We start from the raw sequence: 20,722 nt of genomic DNA on the forward strand, positions 1-20,722 counted from the left end.
AACAAATAACAGTATCTTAAAATGAACTCGAAAGTGCACCGGGAGCCAGTGGAGGGAGGCCAGAATTGGCGATATGTGCTCCCTCTTTCGAGTCCCAGTTAAAAGGCAAGCAGCAGCATTCTGAACCAACTGGAGACGAGCCAGTGAAGAACGAGCAACTCCAAAATAGAGCGCGTTACAGTAATCCAGCCTAGATGTTATAAATTATAGTTAAGCTAGTTTTGAAATTTGATCTGATAAAATTGGTTTAAATCATTTAACCTCCTTTCAAAGTTGACATTTCAAATGACCATTAGTGCATGGAATGAATTTCCAACCTTAAAAGATAGCTGTGAGAACAGATGTGTTTCTCACCCCTACCTTTAGCTCAACCACCCAGACAGATGAACCATTTAGATACATTTGGGCAGGTTGGATGCCATCCCAAATGTATCACCCATGGCGATAGTGAAGATCTGGGTTTGGGCCACACACTGTTTGATGGGAGAGCACAGCTTGGGAATGGTTCAGATCAGCAAGCCAGCATTTATCTGGCTACAGGTGTCAGGTTGATGCTTTGGCTAATCAGATCTGAGTCAGATTTGCATAAAACACAGCCATGTTGAATTGTAGGGTTACACTTGTCCCACTTACAGACCCTAGTAAAAATGACTAGAATCATCTTGAGAGTGTTGGTTCAGGTACATGATGGAATTCCCGATTATTAACATCTTCGAGATCGTCACTGATCAGAAGACGTCCGGAAGTGGCGGCGCTGTGAAATGGCTGCGGCTCGCCTGCAGTCTGTCTGTTTTTACTTTTTTGTGTTCTTTTTTTTTGTCTTGTTCAGTTAAACTTTTGGTTATTAGGTTGTGTTATGTGTGTGGGGGGGTGGCGGTGAAACAGGGCTTTCTGTTTCTCCCTTCGGGGAATGTGACTTTCTTGTCGTATCCCCCTTCTCTTCCCCCGCCTGAGCTGAGGCCTAATGGCGGAGCTGGCGGCCTCCAACCTGCGACCGACCTCGAAGCTCCGGAGGGAGAGCCAGCCAGTACTCACCAACGCGAGGCTGGCCGTCTTCCTGCGCAGCAGCACGACTCGGCGCTCCGGTGAGGGTGGACGGCGCGGGGACACTCCTGTGAGGGTGGCCCGGCTGGAAGGTGCTCCCGTGTGGGCGGCCCGGCTCCCGGCTGGAAGGTGCTCCATGTGGGCGGCCCGGCTCCCGGCTGGAAGGTGCTCCCGTGAGGACGGCCTGGCTCGCAGCTGGAAGGCGCTCCCGTGGGGGCGGCCCGGTGCGGGGCTGAGACGCTCCCATGTGGGCTGCCCGGTGCGGGGCAGAGACGGTGCTCCGGCGGCTGGGGCGGTGTTCTGGCGGCGATGACCTGAATCCGGGGCTCGGCAGCAGGCCAGTGGATGACATCGTCCGGAGCTCGAGGGTCACAGGTTTAAGCCTGCTTTCCGGAGCTCCCGTGGCAACAACTGCGTCCGATGGACTGGAGGGCGGCAGCTTCGACCACCCCCGGGCCCACGTAGCTTGAACCGCGGGACTGACTTACCATCGCCCGGTGGGGTATCGCCTCAGTGCAGAGGGAGAAGAGGAGGGAAGAGACAGCAACCCTAAGACTTTTGCCTCCATCACAGTGAGGAGGTGCTTGGTGAACTCACTGTGGTGGATGTTAATTTGTGTTTATAGTGTGTTGTTTATTATTACATGTATGGCTGCAGGCAACGACATTTCGTTCAGACCGAAAGGTCTGAATGAGAAATAAAGGATTCAATTCAATTCAAGACGATGGGACCTGTCGTAGAGTCACGCAACACGGAAACAGACTAATTGGCCCAACTTATCCATGACAACAAAGATGATCTTTCCTATCCATGTACCTGTCCAAGTGTCTTTTAAATACCCACCACCCTCTGAGTAAAAGAATTTCCCCTCGGGTTCCTTATAAATATTGTCCCTCTCACTTAAACATGTAATCCTTGCTTCTTGATTGTCCTACCCTGGGTAAATGAATGTGCGTCCACCCACCTATCTATTCTTATGATTTTATACAGCTCATAAATATGGTGGCAACAAGATCAGATCAAAGGCAACTCCCAACACCTCAAAGCCTTTCTGCTACCTACAAGGTACATGTTAGGAGAGTGTTGGAACATTCTGTACTTGCCTGGGCGAGTGCAGTTCCAACAATGCTTGAAGCCCAATGCTGTCCAGGACAAATATGCCTGATATTTCCTCATCGAGCACCCTCGATGATTCTGTCGCACAGTGGTTGCCGTTTGTGCCAGTTTCAAAATGCATTGCAGTTACCCGCAAAGGATAGTCCAAAACAATATTTAGGATGCCGTTAAATATGGAACACTGAACGGTAATGATGAGCATATGAGACAAAGATTCCTTTATAGGTTGACTTAGAATCCCTTTACTAGACCTCTTAACCATCATCTCTCTCTTTTGACTGAATTTGACTCAGAATTTAGTTATCTGCAGAAATAAATCATGGCATGCCTTGGTATCATGTTTTGTCCATGAGCATTTGAGATTTTTTTTAAAGAGTCAAAGTGCCTGGAGTAATTCAGCGGGCCAAACAGCATCTCAAGAGAACATGGATAAGTGAAGTTTCAGATCAGAACCTTTCTTCTGACCCTTCCTCAGCATTTGAGATGTTGCCTTGCTGCAAGATACTAATTCTAGTATGTGTAAAAGAACCAGAATGTTGCGTAAATATTCCTCCAGTTCTAGTTGAATGCAAGTGGGAACACGAGCTATGCAATGTTGACACATTTGCATTTAGCCTTTATTATGCTTAAGGCAATAGGAATTTATTGTTTAGAATATTATCCGTGGGAACAAGTTGTGTGAAAGAGAAGTGTAATGACAGATAACTGAACATGGAGGCACTTGCAAATCAAAGTAACTACAGACCTCCTCCAATTTAAATAATCTATAATTTACCACAACAGCAATTCTGTCCTTTAAAAAAGCAGGTAAGTTCTCCCTGATGTCCTGAGCAGCATTATCCACTTGGACAATACTGCCTAAAACGGATTATCTGGATATCATAATTTACTGTTTCTTGGAGTTTGCTATGTACAGGTTGCAATCCACATAAGTAATAAGAGCAGAATGATGCCATTTGGCCCATCAAGTCTACTCCGCCATTCAATCTTGCCTGATCTAATGGGCCTGCCCACTTAGGTGACTTTTTAGGCGACTGCCAGGGACTAGTTTTAATGGAACTAACCTATGACACGTCAACCTACGACAACCTATGACAGCAAAAATTGGCGCTAACATGTTGAAAATTTTGTGGCAGTCGCCTGTAGTCGCCCAAAAAATCTCCTCAGTGGGATAGACCCATAACTCTCCCTCCTAACCGCATTCTCCTGTCTTTCTCCCCATAACCCCTGACTCCCATTGGGCACCACATGTCTGACATTACATTGCTAATCGTACTTTAAAATGTATGTCATTCGCATTGTGAAAGATGCCTGCTTCCGTGGCCTTTCCCTTCTCTCCCGTCTACCTTCTGGAAGTAGATATAGTTACTTGAAAGCTCGGACATCCAGAAAAGCCTCTTCCCCACTGATAGCAGCATTCTGAATCAATCACCTCTTTCACACCCTCTTCACAGAGGTGTTGCCATATTATTCTACCCCATTCTGCTATTGCACTTCAGTATTTTTTACACTACAATCTTTACACTGTTCAGCTATTTTGCATTGTCATATTTATTGTTTAATTTGTCATTGCTATGAATACTGTTTACTTCATATGTTTCATGTGAACGAGGAATTTTATTGCTCCTTGGTAAATATGATGGTAAGTTTGCCTGAGATAATGGACAAAGTGAAAACTATAGAGGATCTGAGACTTTGCTTGGATCTGATCATCTTATTACCTGGTGCTTTTCCTCTCGGCCTAGAAGAATGCTCTCGGCCCAAAACATCCCAAAGTGAATGTGTAAGACAGAACATTGCCTTCTGCAGACCCAAGCTAAAGGAATCCAAGAGGCAAATAGAAGTTAGCATTGAGACCAAACCTAGACTGGGCGATCTTTTCACTGAACACCTTCGCACAGTCCACCTAGACCTAAATGATCTGATTGCCAGACACTTTAATTCCCATTCCCATTCCCTCACAGACCTTTCTGTCCTAGGGCTCGTCCATTGTCAGAGTGAGGCTAAACGCAAATTGGAGGAACAGCATCTCATATTTTGCTTGGGCACCTTGCAACCCAGTGGTGTGAATATTGATTTCTCCAACTTCAAGTAACCCCTGCACTCCCTCTCTCTCCATCCTTCCCCCACCCTAGTCGCACCAGCTTCTTGTTCTCACTTAGCAAACAGCTATTTACTTTATCATCACTACTTTTTAGCATATCTTTCATTCATTTGTTCTATGTCTCTCTACACATCATCTTCTATATCTGACGTCTGAAGAATGCTCTTGGCCCAAAACGTCATCCATTTCTTCTCTCCAAAGATGCTGCCTGTCCCGCTGGGTTACTCCAGCATTTTGTGTCTACCTTCAGAAATTTTATTCGATTTGCAAATGGAAGCCCACGTTTTAGAAACTGTTGGTTCATGATTCTTTTTTCTCTCCAGTATGAAGCCTACAAACAAGAAGAGGAAGCAAAAATAAAAGCTGAAGGGCAAAAAGTCAACCCACGTGTTTATTTCATGAAACAAACCATCAGTAATGCCTGTGGGACTATTGGGCTAATACATGCACTGGCGAACAATCAGGATAAATTGGAATTTGGTGAGTGTTTGTGAGTAAAATCTACATTGGGGTTGAAGCCTTGACTGCTGTGGGAATGTCAAACAAATGTTTCCTCCTTTTTGCATATGTTTGTGATATTGCCCCTGTGAACACAAATTTTAATAACCAAAAATTAGAAAAGGACTGAAAAGAACGGGGAGAGTAATTAAGTACAAAGAAAGCATCCATGCATTAAAACAAAATCATAACAGGAACAAAGTAATCTAGCAATTCAGTCATTAAGAAAATAAACTGAACCATTTATTTTTTATTTTTGTTTGCTGCCTAGTTTTCCTATTAAGATATAAACTTGCAATAGGATAAAGATTGGTTACAATAATAACTTGATTTGCTGTAGTGCCTTGTAATGTAACAAGACTGCAATGGAGCATCATCAAAGAAAGCTTGATGCCGAGATATGGGATAACGACTAAACGCTTGATCAAATAGATAGATTTCGAGCAAGATCTTAGAGGTAACAAGGTTTTTGCCCAAAGAGTTGTGAATCTGTGGAATTCTCTGCCTCAGACGACAGTGGCGGCTAATTCATGGATGTTTTCAAAAGAATTAGATTTAGCTCTTGGGGCTAAAGGAATCAAGGGAAATAGGGGAAAAAGCAGGAACGGGGTACTGATTTTAGATGATCAGCCATGATTATATTGAATGGTGGTGCTGGCTCGAAGGGCCGAATGGCCTACTCCTGCACCTATGTTTCTATGTTGAGAGATAGGAAGGTTTGGGGAGGGAAATATAAGAGCCAAGACACTCAGAAGCTAAAGGCACTGGCACCACTGATGGAGCAATTAAATATACAAATAGTACAATAAGACTGCAATCAATCTGCTGTGCGACATTTAGAAATCCAATAATTTGGCATGTGGCTCACCAGGGGATGTTTGCAATGTCTACTCAGCAGGTCACTGCCTCCCGTCGTCTCTTAAAACTTAGCAGGTTTATTGTTCTGTTACTATGTAATATCCAAGGCCACTGTGGGAAGCTAGAGAAGAAATTGCAGGCATCCTGGCTGAGGTATACGAATTATTATTAGGTATGGATGAGGTGCCGGAAGACTGGAGGGTGCTAGCGTTGTGCCTCTATTTAAGAAGGGCTGCAAAGAAAGGCAATGAGTCTGAAGTTTCGGCCCGAAACCTTGCCTATTTCCTTCGCTCTTGCACCCGCTGAGTTTTTCCAGCACTTTTGTCCGCCAGGGAACATCTGTGGCGGAGGTTGGGCGATCGTTTCGCCGAACACTTCCGCTCGGTCCGCAATAACCAACCTGACCTCCCGGTGGCTCAGCACTTCAACTCCCCCTCCCATTCCGTATCCGACCTCTCTGTCCTGGGACTCCTCCATGGCCAGAGTGAGCAACGCCGGAAATTGGAGGAACAGCACCTCATATTCCGCTTGGGGAGTCTGCATCCTGGGGGCATGAACATTGAATTCTCCCAATTTTGTTAGTCCTTGCTGTCTCCTCCCCTTCCTCAGCCCTCCTGCAGTCTCCTCCTATCCCCCAGCCTTCGGGCTCCTCCTTTTTCCTTTCTTCACCCCGCCCCCCCCACCCCCCATCAGTCTGAAGAAGGGTTTTGGCCCAAAACGTTGCCTATTTCCTTCGCTCCATAGATGCTGCTGCACCCGCTGAGATTCTCCAGCTTTTTTGTGTACCTTTGATTTTCCAGCATTTGCAGTTCCTTCTTAAATATCTGTGGCAGGCTACTTACTGGAGAGTGTTCTGAAGAATAAGATGTCTATATGCATTTGGATAGACGGGAGCTGATTAGGGATGGTTGGTAGTGTTTTCTAGTTGGGAGAAAGTATGATTGTTTTTTTAAAGATATAACCATAAATGTTGATGAGGGCAAAGCATGAGATCATATGAGAATTGACTACATGGAAGGAGGAAGAGGGTGGAAAGTTATTTTTCGGGCTGGAGACCTGTGACTAGTGGTGTACCTCAGGGATCAATGCTCGGCCAATGCCTGTGGTTTATACCAATGATTTAGGTGATAATGTAGAAGGCATTATTAATGAATTTGCAGATCACACTTAAGTGGGTAGTATCGTAGATAGCGAAGACTGTTATCAACAAAGCCAGGAGTTTCTGGGAGTTATTCAGAAACATCGATGTAGAGGCCAAGAAAACACATCAATGCCTCTATTTCCTTAGAACGCTGAGGAAGTTAGACATGTCTCTAAGAACCACCACCAATGTCGCCATAGAAAATATTTTATCGAGATGCATCACAGGCGGGAAATTGCAGAGAGTTGTGGATGCAGCCCAGATCATCACGCAAACCAACTTCCCTTCCGTGGACTCCATCTGCATTTCACGCTGCCTCAGCAGGGGCACAGCATAATCAATGAATGGTCTCACCCCAGTCCCTCCCTCTTCTCCCCTCTCCAATCAGGCAAGAAATACAGAAGTTGGAAAATGCCTACCTCCAGATTCATTGACAGTTTATTTTCTCACACCAGCTAGAGTGCGGTCCTGACCTCCCATCTACCTAATTGAAGACCTTGAAACTATCTTTAATGGACTTTATCGTGTACTAAATGTTCTGCCCTTTTATCCTGTATCAGTACACTGTGAATGGCTTGATTGATTGTAATCATGTATAACCATTGACTGGATAGCACGCAACAAAAAGCTTTTTTAATGTACTTCAGTGCATGTGACAATAATAAACTAAACTAAATTAAGATGCAGGATATTTTCATCCCAAAGAGGAAGAAAGATTCTATGGGGAGAATGGGGTTGTGAGATAAAGATATATCAGTCGTGATTGAATGGAGTAGACTCAGGGGGCTGAATGGCCTTATACTGCTCCTATGGCTTAAGAACGTCTCATTAGTTAGCTAATCTTACAATTTGTCTCAACTAATAGATTTCTAAGAGCAGAAGGTAATTTCTAAGAGCAGAAGGTAATTCTCAGTTTGTTGGCATATATTTTGTAGAATTAATCATTTGTACCGCTGTCAATAAGATGGTCCCTATTGCCGGTTCTTGCTTTTACAGTTTTTAAGTGAGGCTTAGTAGAAACTTATTCTCATTTGTAAGTCATGTGTAGAGAGTCAGACATGTAAGATTAAATATTTTAACTGAACTTTGTTTAATTTTCATTTCGGTATAACATGCAAAATCAATGGTATGAATTATATGAAGTGGTGAATCTCTGGAACTCTCTGCCACAGAGGGTAGTTGAGGCCAGTTCATTGGCTATATTTAAGAGGGAGTTAGATGTGGCCCTTGTGGCCAAGGGGATCAGAGGGTATCGAGAGAAGGCAGGTACGGGATACTGAGTTGGATGATCAGCCATGATCATATTAAATGGTGGTGCAGGCTCGAAGGGCCGAATGGCCTACTCCTGCACCTAATTTCTATGTTTCTATGTTTCTATATTCATAAATTCATGTTCAAGGGGCAGGATTAGGTCATTTGGACCATCATGTCCACTCCGCCATTCAATCATGGCTGATCTTTCGCCCTCTCAATCCTATTCTCCTGCCTTCTCCCCATAACCCCTGACACCCTTACTAAACAAGAATCTATCAATCTCCGCCTTAAAAATATCCATTGACTGGGCCTCCACCACCGTCTGTGGCAATGAATTCCACAGATTCACCATTATTCAATGTTATGTTTACCAGTTTTCAAGCATTGGGACAGAAAAGTGCCACCCTCATCTCCATTTTGCAATTTTATTCACAGTGCATGACCTGAATTGCCAGGTGCTCTCCTGGATTGTTATAACCTGCACCATTTGCTATCTTGTTGGTACTCTTGCGGCTTCCTGTTCCTTTTTCATTTTATAAGGAGACACATTTAGTCACACTCCACCACAACCACTCTGCACGCATTGGTGGTGAATGCGAGGGATTCACTGGGGGTAACTGCAGGAATTCAGCCCTTAGCTGCATGGTTGCTTTCTGTACAAGTTGCTGTCAGTTTTGCAGAGTAACGATGATGATGGAACGTTGATGGTTCTCGCATCATTATCACTAGAAAGACTGTTGTAATCATTTGAATGGATGCCATTTTTAACGTAGTAATAAGTTTGTATTGCTTTTCTAGAATGCGATTCAGTTATGAAAAGGTTTTTGGAGGATTCAGCCAACTTAAGTCCTGAAGATAAAGGAAAATACCTGGAAAAAGATGAGGTGATTTTTTTTCTCACTTTTTCATATTGTACAGTAAATTAATGTACATATAAGAAATTCATTTATAACAGATAAACCATAAATCATCAAAGTCCTGGTTAAATAATACCTTTTTTCTTCCCCTAAAATTCTCATCCTAATTTTCAAATCTCTCTCTTCTCCCTACTTCTGTAACATGCTACCTCACAACATTTCCCTCAATTCTGAGCTCCAAAATTATCTCTAGATTTAATTCTTACCGTTAGTGGCTTTGCATCAACTGGGGAAATTGCCACCCATTAAACTTCTCCAACACCTTCTCCTTTAAAGTATTTACTAAAAATCTTTAGATTGATTTGACTTTCTCTTTTTGATCTCCTCAAGAAGCTGTGTTGAATTTTATAGAAACATAAAAACATAGAAAATAGGTGCAGGAGTAGGCCATTCGGCCCTTCGAACCTGCACCGCCATTCAATATCATGGCTGATCATCCAACTCGGTATCCTGTACCTGCCTTCTCTCCATCGTTGTAGTCTAACAAACTACAGTAAATAATATGAAAGGATCTACACAGATGTTAATGAGTTTGAGATTAAAATGCTGTTTGTTTGTGAATGGGGATGGAGACAAAAAGAAGTGCTTTGTGTTTGTTCTTTTCAGAGTATTCGTGTTACACATGAGTTCAGTGCACAAGAAGGCCAAACTGAGGTATGTTTATTCAGTTCACTGTTGATTTACACTGTCCTTGGGCATATTAACAGATCTGTTTGAAATTCCTGTGATCTCATTTCATGCAAGAATAAGATTTTAAGCAAGGAATTGCCAGTGTTTATGAGTGTGTATTTGTTGTGGGCGCATGATTTCTTTCAAGTTAAATTTTACTGAACTCCGAAGGCTGCCAATAACGCCTCCTGGATTTCTGCTTTGTTCCCAAAAGCAGATGGTCACTTATTAACAGGTGTTAGCGATGTTCATTTGATAGCACATACCTCTGAACCAGAAGTCTTCAAGTCCTATTCCAGAGATCCAAGCACCAAAATCCATGCTAGTATTTAAATATATTATTGGAAGAGTCCTGCACTGCCTGAGGTGCTGCCTCTTAGATGCAAACTTAGAATGAGGCAGAAGGAAGGCACTTTCACAACCAAAGGCAACGCAGCTTACTTTAGCACTTTCAAAACCAAAGGCAACACAGCTTGCTTTAGCACTTTCAAAACCAAAAACACACTTTAGCATTTTCAAACTACATTTTCAAACCACACTAAGGGCACTGACAGGTCAGTAAAACCACTCACAGTTTAGTAGACATGTGTTCAGTGTTATTCACAGCTCAGACTGAGAATTGCGACCTCTCGCTCCCCCCACCTTGTAGAGAACTGAGGCACCTCCACACTTCCGGGTTTCATAGTCCCTCCGGAAGGGTGTGGCCTTCAGGGGAGATAATCTCAACATTTTTTAAACACTAATAACTCTTCTATTTTTAATCGATGGGAAAAATCCTCAGCACCAGATGAGCAGAGGGGGACTTGTATGTTTTGCAATGTTGCCTGTTTTAGGATAAGGTCAACTCCCCTTTCCCCACAGCTGCTCCCTTCAAGCTGCGAGGTAAATTAGCAATAAATGCATGTTTCATGCTAAATTGGGAAGTTTGTTTCATAAAATGAACCTGTTGTTCTTTGAAAAGTTTCCAAGTTTATTTATAAAGTAGATTGTATTGGTTAGGTACAAAATGCATTCTTCCTTGAATGATGCTAGAACGAACATGGAATTCTTCCTGAGAGGAGCATTTGTCAGTACATCTGAATGATGCTACAGTTGCATTTACAATTTGTTTTATTCCACAAAGGACTCATTTGAAGAAAAAATTAAGTATTCAGTGTTGCTTTCATGCCAATCAATTTTACTTTAAGTGTGAGGCCAAACACCTTCAATCTTAGCCTTTTAGAGGCTTTTTAAAATATAATTAAATTATCTTTAAAAACTTCATATTTATTACTTCCAATCTAATCTTTGCATTATTTTGCTATCTTCATTTTGGCTGATAGTCCTGTGTTGTAATTTTTTTATCAGATTGGCATGTCATTTTTAAATGTGTCTGGTGTATGATATCTTTTTAACATACCATTTTCCCCCACTATAGCTAGATTTATTAATATCATTTTTTCAAGCCTTGCACACTAAGCCTTATTTGCCTGCCATCAATATTTGAGATTGACCTGTTTTCAGCCATTTAGTCTGGGGAAGAAGCTTCTTGGCATTTTCGCTGTGGTATATTTGGGCATTTGCTTCAAAGATAGTTAAGAAAATAAAGTCCCTTTGCACTTCAATTTCCTCTCAGGCGATCCCTTCAACCCCAGGGATCAACTCGTATGTCCTTTTTGCTAAAACTGACCCATTGCTCATGCCTCATCAAAGTCCACATGACCACAGAATGTCATGCTTTCTGTTATTCTAAGCGGAACCTCATCTCAACCTCACTGATGATTCATTTATGTGGCTTTTGTTGTACCTGTTCACCAACTCTAATTCATGATCTCTGGAACTTCTTGGCACTTTTGTTTCTGTTAAGATGTGGTTCTTTGGGATTGTTGTTTTCCTAATTTAATTTTTTTTTTTGTAATTTGATAGAATAAATATTTTGGAAAGCAAAATTACCGAAGCATGGTGTGCATACATGGCTGTAATATCAATATGTTCTCGAACCTTTAAACATTTTGTATCAATTTTGTTCCCTTTCAGGCTCCAAGTTTAGATGAGAAAGTAGACTTGCATTTTATAAGTTTTGTAAACGTTGACGGACATCTTTATGAACTGGGTAAGTGCATGATGCTTGATGGAATTGACCACGAGACTGAGGTTGTTTGAACTATCAGTTGAAATATTGTTCTATTAACTGACCTTATGTTCCCTTCTTCTATCTTATTGAAAACAAAGAAACATATTTTTCTCCTTGAAACATTGTCCAAAGAAACACATCAATGCAGTGAAATCTGCCGATTTGTGGAATTTGTACTGTTCAGTGTTTTAAAAAAAAGAACTTTATAAACAATTGCATGGATTTGGTGAAAGGGAAAATGTGATTTACAAGAGCCAGTGGGCTTTCATTTCGAGGAGAGACGGTGCAGATATTCCCTTTTTTGAGGCTCAAAGGAGGTGTGCCTAAAATCATAAAGGGTTTTGCATACATATATTGGGGACCATTTTTCTCAAAGTTAGGTCAGCAACTAAGAATGCTGTTCAAAACTGATTAGTAAACTATCCATGGTACGATGAGCTTTTTTTAATTAAGATTTATTTTGTAAGATACAGCTCCAAGATAATGTACTGCATGATGATCAGAGAGTGAAGGTGATTACCAGCCCTTTCAAAGAGCAAGGACAGGGATAGAGGGTTGCTGAATGTCCTTTCTCTGTTCCATGAACCCACAAACAAATTTTGTCCTTAATATGTTAATAACTTGAAAAAAGTTGGATATCTTTGATTTGCCCCATAAATAGCACTTCATAACAGAATAATAACACAATAACACAAGGGATAGCATATAGGGTAACATTAATTGAGATGCAGGTGCAAGTGGTTCAGCTATAATGTGCATTCCCATATGAGAATTGGATATAAGTGGGTCATAAATTGGGAAATACTATTTAACGATGGTCAATTTGGTTATTATGCAATTTCAATCAGGAACTAGAGTTCCAAAGGTTGTGTTGGAAATTGACAAGCTGGAAAAAAATCCTACCTTAGGAAAAAAGTAAGTGTTGGAAGAAAAACATCTACATGTAATCTCCTTGCAGTAATCAGACACCATTGTCTCTTGGGATTGCAGTCTGTCAGTTTTATTGCAGGTGGCCATTGAAATTGACTAGCAACCGTTACTACAGACTCTTGTGCAATAATACTATGTTAAATAATGTAACACAGCCTTTAATATTTTTAGTTTTCAGTTACAGAAATAAACATGGCTATAAATATTTGATTTTTGAAAATCCTTTAACCTCTCTAGCTGGCTAACCCTTTTCCCATTGACACAATTGTTTTTGCTATGTGATTTTCTAATACGTTAGGTTCCTTAGGAACAGCAGGACTACCTGTATTTGCATAATGGATTGCAAAATACTGTGAACTCATGATATCTTGTTTTTGGAATTTCTCACCTGGTGGCGGCTGTCTGGGAACTTTGAATCAAAGGTCTCAACAATAAGCAACCCAACTTAGTATTAGGTAAATGACATACAAATGTCATGATGATCATGCAATCAAAAGTTGTGTGTTCCCATTACACATTATTTCATACCATTCGAAGTCAAGATGTGGGAATGGGGATGTTGTGAAACACAGCCTTAACTGTTAGTGTGCAGTTTGGTTGCTGGGCTTGTTTGAACAGGTTAGGTAAATTACTCAGGCTCTTCCTATAGTGAACACAATCGTTAATTGTCAAACTGGTGGACTGATATTTCATTGCGCTAAACTGATTATGAGAAACATGCACAATAATAATCATCGCCATGCTAGAAATTTTATTTATTTAATCGAAAGACAATCCATTTGCAACTTTCCTTTACTTCCTTTCTTTTGTACCTCTTTCTCAATTTGTTTTCAGCCACAATCACATGCCCGTCTCCACCCTGTCTTGGCCATTCTTTCTCAGAAAGAAGACACCGTGTTCTGTAAACATTATGTGGATTTCTAAATCAGACCTGTCAGACCAGAACCAGAGTCTTGTCAGCCCAAAGATTTCAATTGGTTGTTCTGTCAGTATGCCGTTATGATAGCTTTTCACATATATAACCTTAGTATTGATTACCAAAGTTAATAACCTGGTATATTTTGTTTTGTTCAAATATAACTAAAATTCTTTGCTAGATCAATGAAATCTTTGTCAAACTCTGTGAGCTCCGCTACCTGGAAGGCCAGGGGCAACCATGTATTGGAATACAAATCCCCCTCCAAGTCAGACTCCAGCCTATCTTGGAAATAAACCACTGCTCCTTCATTACCAGGCAGTATGAGTCCTAGATCTCCTCTCCCAAGAACAGGGAAGGAGTACCTTCACGTCACATCAGTTTATTATAGAGAGGGGTCAAAAAATACTGTCCTTGCTACTGATATTCATAACCAATGCTTCTACCTTTGACCCAACCCATCCATCTAACCCAGTCGCATTTGCCCGCTTAATGGTGTATTTCTTACAGCAGGGTGATAAAAACGGAACACGGTGCTCCAAGTGTGGCTTCACCAATGTTCTGTGCAATTGCAGCGTAATGACCCAATTCCAGTGTTCAGTGTCCTGACTGATGAAGGCCAGCGTGTCAAATGCCCTCTTCACCACCCTAATTCCCTTTTCCCCGGGTGGGGTGGTGGTGGAGGCAGATACGATAGTGATGTTTAGGACTAGAGATCAGAGCCTCAGAATTAAAGGATGTTCTTTTAGGAAGGAGATGGGGAGAAATGTATTTTTTCAGAGGGTGGTGTATCTGTGAAATTCTTTGCCACTGTGGAGTCCAAGTCAGTGGACATCTTTAAGGCAGAGGTAGATAGATTCTTGATTAGAACAGATGCCAGAGGTTATGGGGAGAAGGCAGGAGAATGGGGTTAGGAGGGAGAGATAGATCAGCCATGATTGAATGGCAGAGTAGACTTGATGGGTCGAACGGCCTAATTCTACCCCTATGAGCTTTAAGAGGTTTCTAGATAGGCACGTTGAAGTGCAAAGAATAGAAGCAATCAAACTGGTATTCCTGAAACTAAGGAAATCTGACCAAAAAATGAAAACAAGAATTATTACCAGTACTTGTTTGGGGGTTTTGTATTGAGTGACCTCGTGAATGCTGGATCAGCGGTTTATTGATTAAGATACAGCGGCAATGTTACCTTGAAGTAGCACTTAGCTGCCTTTGTTGGTTCCTTTGCTTTAATAAAAAGACAATGCATGACCACAATGATTTATGGCATCGGAATGCACCATTGCAGTTTGGAACAATAGAACTGCTTTTGTTCAATCAATCCCCATCAATTCAATCTACCATACTTCCCTGAGGGTTTCTGGAGCAGATCTGTTGAGAGATCTGTTGGTGCTGTCCTGGATTGAATCAAAGCCTGTATTTATTTTCTGGCTTGTTATTGGGTAGGCTAGGTTGGTTGAGTGAATTGTGCTCTATTGCTCTCCCATAGTTTAGCACAGTCCATCATCATAGGAAGCAGTAACATAACTGGCAGTCTCATCCCTCAAAGCCTGCCCATGATCGTGTGCCTGCATTTTATTCAGTAGGTCATTGACCCATACAAACTGCATGGTATGAAGTTTGCTCCTCCCCCAGTGTGCAATAAGTTTCAGTTAGTTATTATCCCATTGACCATTTGCTTATCTTCAAGTATCTAAAATTGATCTACATTTAATTCCCGTTAAAGCTGAAGAACATATGAGCTTAAGAATTGAAGATGGACAGAAAAAGCGGGAGTAACTCTGCGGGTTGGGCATCATTTGGAGGAAAGGAATAGGTGACGTTTTGGGTAAAGACCCTTCTTCAGACTGAGAGTCGGGAAAGGGAGACAAAAGATATAGACTGTAATAAAGAACAAATGAATGTGCCTATCTTTGGTTTAAACCAGCATCTGTAGTTCCTTCCTACCCATTTTGTGAACTTGGGAATGGACTGGCACATAGTGTATTTCTCACTGTACCAAACCACATAATCCTTGATCAGTAAAGCTGCAATATGTGAAGGGTGCTGGTCAAGCTGAAAGCATGTGACCATTGTGAATATGTCTATTTCGTTGCCTACCTAGATTTTGAGCCAATAATTCATTGAGAATTCTTCTTCTTGCGTATGATGTGCACAAAGGACATCTTGTTCTATTTGAGGTTATTTGATTGTGCACGCCAGGTTGATTGCATTCGTCGAAACAGGGCGGACCACTTGAAGGTTGCAATCTCCCACCGCATTGAGGCGTTGAGATATGCCACTAGCGGCAAGAGTACAGGGATAGAGCTCATCCGTACTTGATAGATATATAGATATAGAGATATAGTGGTGTCGGGGATGACACGGGCTTTGGCAATTACCACACTGGCACCCCCTAGTGGAGTGAACTCACATGATATGGTTTATTTACAGTGATAAGGAAGTCAAGGACTGTATAGGGACGCTGTGACTCGTCGTCAGTGCGCATGTACAGTGCAGCTGGCGATCTAGAGGCTTGTCCCGTCAGCTCAGTCCTGGTCTCAAAGGAGGAGGATGAGGGGGCATGGCGATCTCGGGCTTCTCCCTGCACTTCACCCTTGCCTTGAGAGGAGGCACTGGTGGTCTCAGGCTTATCCTGGTGGCTAGTGCGGCAAGAGTTGACGAACGATGGGTGGATCCAGATAAGGAGGGGGTGTGCGGCAGATGAGCCAGGTGGAGGGAAGAAGAGTGGCGATAACGACTGAGGTTGACGTCGATGAAGAGACAAAGGCTGCAGATGTGGAATCTGATAAAGTAAGACAAGGAGTGAAAGGGAGGGATGGTGGGCAGATGAGGAGGGAGGAATGGGGGACATGGAGAGTGTAAGGGTGAGTGATGAGCAGAAGGTGGAGGAAGATAAATTATATCTCTCCAGAATTATAATTTTTCCTTTGCAGAAAATGGAGGGAAATAGATCATGTGCAGGCAGAAGAGATTAGTTTAACTTGGCATCATGTTTGGCATAGAGATTGTGAGATAAAGAGCTGGTTCCTGTGCTGTATTGTTCCGTTTAATTAACCCAGTTAGTTTAAAGGGAGTGCAGGGAAATGAGACATCAGCCAGTTTAATGGATGAATAGGCAGCACGGCAGCCATCACCACTAGTGAGCCAGATGCCAATCAGTGGAGACTTCTGAAAAGTCAGCGGATGATCAGAGCTTTACCGCAGTTATTGATATTGTTGTTGGCTCTCGATAAATGGAAGGTGGACAGTGCTATAGCACAGATAATGCAGACTCGCGCTCAATCACCCCAGCAGTAGCTGGCGTGTGGTGACTGTGGACCATACTCAGGGCCCACCTCCATCTACGTTCACCACACCAGGTCTATGCAGCCTGTCCGTCCCACACAAGCCACCTTGGCAACCCCAGTCAGATGCCTGCTCTGCTTCGGGACCTTGCCGGCCCTCTGCAACCATTAAGAATGTCAGCACCAAGATTGCAAGTTAGGCCACAGGCAGTTCCTGCCACCCTGCCATGCTTTACTGTTGCACATCCTGCTCAGAAGCACCCAATGACTTTGGCTGCTTTCAGAAGCACATCTAATGTTGCCTCACTACCTCTGGGTGTGGGGGGCGGCTGCCAACTCCATCTTCTCTTCCTGCAATTTGACAGGCTGGGTGGTGTACTGAAGAAGCTTGCATGTCCCCCGTGTGGCAAGGTATGTCCCCTGTGCACTATCAGATGGTAGAATGATCTGCAGAATCATGTGCAAGAAGTCCACCCAGACGTGGTTCCCAATAGCAACTGGCACCTGGTGAGAGGGAGAAGATTTAAAAGGAGCCTGAGAAATGGCTTTCTAATACGGAGGGCTGTACATATTTGGAACAACTGGCCAGAGGAATGGGTTGAGACAGGTACAATGACAACATTAAAAGGCATTTGATCTATACATTAATAGGAGATGTTTGGAGGAGCATGAAGCAAATGGGATTAGTGTAGATGGGCATCTTGGTTGGCATGGATGTGTTGATTCATAGGGCTTGTTTCCATGCTGTATGACCTTATGACCAACTCAACAATGTCAACCTGGGTGTCAGAGCCGATAATTATAAAAAGGTCATTTCTTGCTGACCATAGCAGGGTGAAACCAGAAAACATAGACCTTTCCCTTCGTAGTTGATCAGTAAATCAGCTAATGGATCATAGTGTTGATTGCAGGTACAGCAGCTGTAGCGTGTTGTGTAGCCCACGCCAGTCTAAATGGTTATGTGCTCAAACCTAGCAGCAGAGGCTGGGCTAGTGCTCATCTCCAGTACCAGGAGAGTGCTGCATTTTCATCTTGGGGGATGGATCATACAGTCCTGTCAGATGAACATGCCCAGAGGAGCCAACGTGAAGAAGTACCAGACCTTGCCCTTGCTGTCCATGTCAAAACTCTCACTCAGAAAAAGATTCTCTCGCTTATTTCTACACTGCCCACTCCCCTGACATCAGTCGGAAGAAGGGTCTCAACCCAAAACGTCACCCATTCCTTCTCTCCAGAGATGCTGCCTGTCCCGCTGAGTTACTCCAGTATTTTGTGTCCACCTGATGATCTAGTCATTGCTGTTGCAGGAGCTTGCTGTGGGGGAAAACTGGCAGCTGTGTTTCCTACATTGGAAAACTACTTCTTTCACTAACTTCTTCTAAGGATGTCATGAAAGGCATAATATAAATGCAAGTCTTTCTGTGCCATTATTTACATTTTGTTTCATGTCTCTTTTCCTAACCAGATGGACGCAAACCATTTCCCATAAATCATGGAGACACGACCGTAGACAGCTTGCTTGGGGTAAGAGTAGCCTTGTTTGTGTCAATGGAGATGGAATGAATAAATGAATAATGAATTAAAAAAAATAATTATTGAGATTATGGAGATGGACTCCAAATGACGTGGATACTTCAGAAATCTACATACTTCAAAAAAAAAAGACACACAGTTATCGGTAAAGCCACTCCCGATAGATGAACCCAAAAGACACTAACAATTAAAAATGAACATAATGTTATTTTGGACATGCTGTCAATATGAGGCTGAAATTGGAACCATTCAAATTTCTAGGACAGCATTAGCTGGAACGATGGTTATCATTGGCAGTTTTAGTTGTTTTACTCAATGTTTTTTTAATTATTATTTATTAATCCTTGTAGTAAAGATGTTCTCTATGGGACTAGCTTGGTTAGGGCATTTTGGCTGGCGTGGTTGGTTTGAACTGAAGGATCTCTTTCCCTGCTGTAAGACTCTATCACTAACCTGCACGTCTTGGGAGGTGGGAGGCATACAGAGCAGCCGGAGGAAAACCACACAATCACAAGTCAAGTGTGTTTAATTGTCATAGGTTTCAAAAGGGAACAATGAAATTCTTACTTGCAGCAGCACAACAAATAGGTACAGTACACGCCATATCGGAGATTGCGGTGTATAGCATAGGAAAAATGTGCAGACTCAAGGCAGATGGCACCAAAAATCAGGATTACATTTGTGTCATTGAAGCTGTGAGGCACAGCTCGATTTGTGTCAAGGTGCCACATTTTGTCAGACATTTTTTTGAAACAATTATTCAATGGGTCGTGGTAGTGGGATAAGCAAGAGGAATGGGTGGAAGGTTATCCAGGATAAATGGCAAAATGGAGTTGAGGTTGCAACTAGATCAGCCAAGATGTTATTGAAAGGCAGAACAGACTCAAAGGGCTGAATGGCCCCTTCTTACTCCCAATCTGTATGTTGTATTGATTTTATTTTAGCACACCTTTTCGATTTTACTAGAATTACTCGGCATGAACATTTGGATAATGCTTTGGAATGATTTCACTGTTGCAATTTAGTTTGCCATCAAGGTTTCTTTCTTAGTTTAGTTTAGGGAAACAGCGCGGAAATAGGACCTTCGGCCCACCGAATCTGCGCCGACCAGCGATCCCCGCACACTAACACTATCCTACACACACTCGGGACAATTTACAATTATACCAAGCCAATTAACCTACAAACCTGTACGTCCTTGGAGTGTGGGGGGAAATCGGAGATCCCGGGGAAAACCCATTCAGGTCACAGGGAGAACGTGCAAACTCTGTACATACAAGCACCTATAGTCAGGGTCGAACCCGGTCCCTTGCACTGTAAGGCAGCAACTCTAATGCACTTCACTCATGATGCTCTTGCCTGGCCACAAACTTGATTAAAATATCATTGTGTTCAGTCAGTGCAACTTCCGATCATTGCGAGGGTGATTTTGTTCCTTGAGGCTTCAGAATGTTTCCTGACATAATTATCGATTTACCTTCTAGGATGCAATAGAAGTTTGTAAGAAGTTTATGCAACGTGACCCTGATGAATTGCGGTTTACAGTGATGGCTCTCTACAAGGTATAAAGTGCTCCAACGCAGACAGAAAAAAGAAGCCGCAAAACTATACTTGGACTGACTTCCAGAGATGTTGTTTCACTCTCTTCACAGTTCCCTGAACTTGTGATATTCTGATTTAACTGTAGAGATGAGTTCATACTCTTATGGAACATGTTCAATGTGTTCCTGGCACCATCTCATCTCCCCCAACCCACTTAAAGAAATCTGGTAATGAAGTGTATAATGCTGTGTACTTTTATGTCTTGGTGTAACAACACCCCTCCGTTTTATTGAAATTAGTGCCAGCTTGCATAAGGAAATGAACAAAATGGAGAAGAATTTTAGCTGGAGGAAGAGAATGTGAGACTGTTGCTGTAATGTTTTCAACAGCTGTACTTAAATCCCTAACGAGGAAATAAATGGATGCCATACAATGACTTAAAAACTGTGTGAGTGCAGGTAAAGAAAAATCTTGACAGCGCTTGTTCTCAGAATCTCGATGCTTGCTTTCAGTATCTTGATGCTGTTTGCTCAATAAATTTAACTATCATTTGTGTGTTTTGATGCATTGCTTTCATTAGTTAGTTGCTTTCTGTTGCTAAATTATCACACAACTATTCTGAAACCTATTATTTTCAACAATGTACCTCTATGTTCTTGTACTATCAACCATCCTGCAAATACCTCATTATAACACCCACACTTCCCAAATAAATCCTAGTGTTCTGCTGGAAAAAGTGTTTTTGAAAAAAAAAAATATCCTGAATTAGGATGAAAATTTCTGGCATTTTCTGCCGAGCT

General features: G+C 42.3%; 1 protein-coding gene across 1 annotated transcript in view; it reads left to right on the top strand.

Annotated features, from left to right (window-relative positions):
• uchl3 (ubiquitin carboxyl-terminal esterase L3 (ubiquitin thiolesterase)) overlaps nt 1-20,471 on the top strand; it is a 43,901-nt gene extending 23,430 nt beyond the window's left edge. Inside the window, exons 4-9 of the mRNA XM_055636733.1 lie at nt 4,588-4,744; nt 8,814-8,899; nt 9,539-9,586; nt 11,618-11,693; nt 18,313-18,371; nt 19,865-20,471. Of these exons, the coding sequence (XP_055492708.1) occupies nt 4,588-4,744; nt 8,814-8,899; nt 9,539-9,586; nt 11,618-11,693; nt 18,313-18,371; nt 19,865-19,948 (510 nt within the window). The 3' untranslated portion in view covers nt 19,949-20,471. The remainder of the gene's footprint in view (nt 1-4,587; nt 4,745-8,813; nt 8,900-9,538; nt 9,587-11,617; nt 11,694-18,312; nt 18,372-19,864) is intronic.
• Nucleotides 20,472-20,722: the final 251 nt, after the last annotated feature.

This window comes from Leucoraja erinacea, chromosome 6, assembly GCF_028641065.1.
Source record: "Leucoraja erinacea ecotype New England chromosome 6, Leri_hhj_1, whole genome shotgun sequence".
In the NCBI taxonomy this organism is placed as follows: domain Eukaryota; kingdom Metazoa; phylum Chordata; class Chondrichthyes; order Rajiformes; family Rajidae; genus Leucoraja; species Leucoraja erinaceus.